The 4,709-nt window shown below is 42.5% G+C and overlaps 1 protein-coding gene across 2 annotated transcripts in view; it reads right to left on the reverse strand.

The window, feature by feature from the left end:
• The window catches only part of CXADR (coxsackie virus and adenovirus receptor), a 79,745-nt gene that overhangs the window by 42,634 nt on the left and 32,402 nt on the right, over positions 1–4,709 (reverse strand). For both annotated transcript variants that reach the window (XM_011926532.1, XM_011926531.1), the window contains exon 2: positions 3,367–3,533. In XM_011926532.1, coding sequence (XP_011781922.1) covers positions 3,367–3,533 — 167 coding nt within the window. The remainder of the gene's footprint in view (positions 1–3,366; positions 3,534–4,709) is intronic.

Raw genomic sequence — 4,709 nt, forward strand, 5'->3', positions numbered from 1 at the left:
CTGGGACTACAAGTGCCCACCACCACGCCTGCTAATTTTTGTATTTTTAGTAGAGACGAGGTTTCACCACATGGGCCTAGTTGGTCTCAAACTCCTGACATTGTGATACGCCTGCCTCGGCCTCCCAAAGTGCTGGGACTACAGGCAAGAGCCACCATGCCCGGCTAGATCTTTTATTTATATATGAACTGCCTGCATCTAGGTTGCGCTCAATACCAGTCTGCTAAGTAAATAAAAGAAATAGTTGAAGGGTCCACAGCTGACTTACTCTGTAAACACAAGCCATTACTTTATTTGCTCAGTCTTCTTGACATACCCACTTGTCAACAGCAACACTGACTACTCCACAAATTTGGCTACTCTATCTTCCTTTGATTAATTTCCTTTGATTAAAAGGCTTATCATAATTTGCCTGTGGAATCTAAGTCTAAAGGTCGTAGAGTTCAATCTATTATACTTCCAGTAGCTCGTTAAGCTCCACACACACCTTAGTAGTCTTTCAAGGGGGGCTTGAGAAATAAGATGCATTCCCACTGTTGGTTATTTTATAAGCTAGCTTAGTGTCTTCCCAGAAAACAACGTTATAAACATTAGTTAAGGAATGAGAAATTTACCACGCAATTTTACATGTCTTCACTGATTCCCCTTCACAACCCTGCAAGGATGACGGCAATGTCCACATTGACATTTAGGCTGAGGAAAGCAGTGGCTCTCACTGATCAGCGTTTGCACAACAAAGATGCAAACCAGACCCATTTAACTTGGTACAGTACATGATTATCATTTCAATATCATTTACAAGCTTACGGAGTGCTTGTGCATACAGTATTTTGTTATATTCTTATAATAATCCTGAGATGCTAGGTATATCTGTTCCTACTTTACACATGAGGAAACAGGTTTATGAAACACGGCAGGCAGCACAGGACAGCGCAAAGGATAACAGCAACAGAGCAGCTGTGAGAGTCAGAGGGACCTGGGTTCAAATCCCAACTGCATTTGTTGCTAGCTATGTGACTCTGGGCATGAAAATCTCTGGGCCTCTGTTTCCTGCTTGCCATATACATAATAATTCTCACCTTACTATGTTGTTTTAAGGCTTAAATATATACAATTCAAGTATATAAAACACTGCTCAAGCACGCAGTTTACAGTAACCGCTGACCACAGAGATCACACAAGGAATAAGAATGCAAATTTATCCAGCTCAGTCCTCCAATTCCCAGTTTTTAACCATTCTGTCTACTAGCTGAAATATATTAAAATAGGGGCTCAGTTAACATATGTAGCTTAAATTCTATGTATGCATCCTCTTCTGCATCCATCTCTTCCTAACCCTTCTACCTTTCTTTTGGTCTGATGTGACTGTGTTTTAGGTTCGAAGCTAGGTTTTTAACCCAGAAATGGTCACTCAGAGTCAAGTCCCAGTTTCACATTTCTCTTACAACTCCTGTAGACGGCAAAGCTGTGCCTCTCACTCAGCATGGAAGACTTGGAGTCTTCTTCCCATTAACAGACACACGAATGGCTCAGGGCACAGCGCTTCTTGGTCTCTACATGCACCTTGTCACAAGCTTCACTCAGCAGAAGCACTGAAGACCCGTGCTCTCCATATGCATCCTAGGCTTCCCCTATCTTAAGCACAGGATCAGAGTCCTGGGCTCTAAAGGGGGACAGGCACTGCACTGTCACAGGAACGGGGAACTGCAGGACCTCAGACGGAGCCTGTACTCTAGGTGCCAGCAACTCCAGAGAGAGAGAAGGGAGAGAACGGGGAGGTAAGAGTGACAGGGAACAGGGTAAGGAGGCTGAGTAGATACAATGAGTCAGGCCGGATTTATTTTGCTCAGGGAAACAGAAAGAAGTTCCGGTAACAGAATCAGGGCAGAGGTTACCTCCTTGGAGGGGGTGGCTCTAATCACTCACAACTTGGGAAAGCACCTTAATTATTTCCTTAACATAAACATCAAGGGAAAACTGACTGTATTTGCCGAAAATATTAATTACCTAACTGCACTGATTCAGCCATTAAATGGAAGAATGTTACTTGTAACTTTTAAATATCCCCTTCTATTACATCAACAAATGAGCAAAACAAAATTTCTCTTCCAAATATATATATTACTATGTTTACCTAAATATTTGGACTTATTTTCGTCTCCCTGATCTAATATAATTTATTAACTTTTTAAAAAATTAAATGTGTCAAAGCCAATATGCAACATTCTAAATAAAGTATTCTGGAACCATTGAAAAGGTAAAACATAGGCCGGGCGCGGTGGCTCATGCCTGTAATCCCAGCACTTTGGGAGGCCGAGGTGGGCGGATCACGAGGTCAGGAGATCGAGACCATCCTGGCGAACACGGTGAAACCCCGTCTCTACTAAAAATACAAAAAATTAGCCGGGCATGGTGGCAGATGCCTGTAGTCCCAGCTACTCGGGAGGCTGAAGCAGGAGAATGGCATGAACCCGGGATGGAGCTTGCAGTGAGCCGAGATCGCGCCACTGCACTCCAGCCTGGGAGACAGTGAGACTCCGTCACAAAAAAAAAAAAAAGAGAAAAGGTAAAACATGACATATATTTGGAGATGAGATTATCAGGCAACAAGTTCCTCCTCTGTGCTATTTTTGGCTTTCCAAGCTTTCTACATTAGACTCTTATTACTTTGATTAGAAAAAAATACTAAAACAATGTTTTAATATTTTTTTAATTTAAGACTAAATATTTTATAGATTGTTTTTTGCTCTGAAGACTTCATTTTTACACAGGGAAGTTTTAAAGTCAAAGTAAAGAAAAGTAATTTAAAAAGACTTGTTTTTTAAGAAATTCATTGGACAGGATATTTAACTGGAAAAAATAAGAAAAATAGACTGTCACACTATGTAGTTGTTACCCCATACCTAATGACCCTTCTACTGCTGACAGAATCCTTGGGTAGAACTTAAGTTTCAATTCTGTCTAACGTTTAACAACAAAACACAGTTATGTGCCATCTCCTAACATGACACACACTCCTGTCTCAACATCACACCTGCTCCATCTAGACCTCTGCTATTTCCTGCCTCAAATCCAGATTGTCAGAACTTTCAAAAGTTCCTCTTCTTCCCTGAAGAGTCTCTAAGAACTCCAGTGACCTTTTCCTCTTCTGTAACCTTAGGTTTACTCATCATCCATTTCCCTCCACTACATATGTGTCCTCAATTTCCACCAGAGCAACTACCTTCCTCACCCAGACCACAAAGCCTGAGAAGTAGGGGCGTCCTTCCTAGCTCCCTGCAGCCCATCCATGTGACTGGCAAGGTGACGGACAGACAGACAGTTGCCCAAACAGCTGCTAAGTGAGCAAGGACATATCAAACTTACCACTTGATCCACCTTCTGATTATCAGCTGGTGATATAAGCCACTCGATGTCCAGTGGTCCCTGGTCTTCGGGACTAAGCGTAAATTTGCATGGCAGATAGGCAGTTTCCCCTTTGGCTTTTTCAATCATCTGTTCAGGAGTAGTGATACTCAAACTTCTAGTGAAACCTTGAGAAAGAAATGTACATGGGACTAAGCATTTGTTATTACGCTGCCAGACCACACAGTGCCCTGCAGCCATTCAGAAGCAGCACACTGATGCGAGGGATACAGGATGGGGTTTGGGTCCCGAGGAATGGAGTCCAAACTCAGAGATGCCCAGTTTTTAATTTGTGCCTTTGTAAAAGTAGAATGACACAAGTAGTATCATCTTATTTGATACAGTTCCCTTAAAGAACGCTGTGAACTTTCTGACATTATATAAGTTTCTACTGGTAGAGGGCTTTCATATGGAAGCAGATGTTTAAAACTAATTTCTCTAGACTCTCTGAAAGGTGAGTGATACAGTTTGGATTTGTGACCCCGCCCAAATCTCATGTTGAATTGTAATCCCCGATGTTGGAAGAGAGGCCCGGTGGGAGGTGACTGGATCATGGGGATGGAATTCCCCCTTGCTGTTCTCGTGACAGTGAGTTCTCGGGAGACCTGGTGGTTTAAAAGTGTGTAGCACCTCCCCCTTCTCTGCTCTGGCCACGTAAGACGTGCCTGCCTCCCCTTCGCCTTCTGCCATGATTGTAAGTTTCCTGAGGCCTCCCCAGCCATGCTTTCTGTACAGCCTGCAGAGCCAATTAAACCTCTTTTCTTTAAAAATCACCCAGTTTTGGGTATTTCTTTATAGCAGTGTGAGAATGGACTAATATGGTCTGTAATGTCATACAAATTCAAGGCTACATTAATTCATGCTCACCACAAACACACTGGGAACTAAGTCAGTCTCAGTAGGGTATATGCTAATCAACCATGACACAGTTTCTGCCAAGGCTTCTTTAAATTTTTATTAGATTTCATTCTATAACCTTCTATTGAATGCTTAAAAATATTTCTAAGCAATAAGTTTTGATGAGAATAATTCAAAAAGAAAGGGAACACTGTCAATTTACATATCTTTTAAAAACCTACGGCCAGGCATGCTGGCTCACACCTGTAATTCCAGCACTTTGGGAGGCCAAGGTACGTGGATCATCTGAAGTCAGGAGTTCGAGACCAGCCTGACCAACACGGGGGAAACCCCATCTCTACTAAAAATACAAAATTGGCTGGGCATGGTGGCATATGCCTGTAATCCCAACTACTTGGGAGGCTGAGGCAGGAGAACTGCTTGAACCTGGGAGGTGGAGGTTGCAG

Source organism: Colobus angolensis, unplaced genomic scaffold (genome assembly GCF_000951035.1).
Source record: "Colobus angolensis palliatus isolate OR3802 unplaced genomic scaffold, Cang.pa_1.0 Scaffold69, whole genome shotgun sequence".
Taxonomy (NCBI): domain Eukaryota; kingdom Metazoa; phylum Chordata; class Mammalia; order Primates; family Cercopithecidae; genus Colobus; species Colobus angolensis.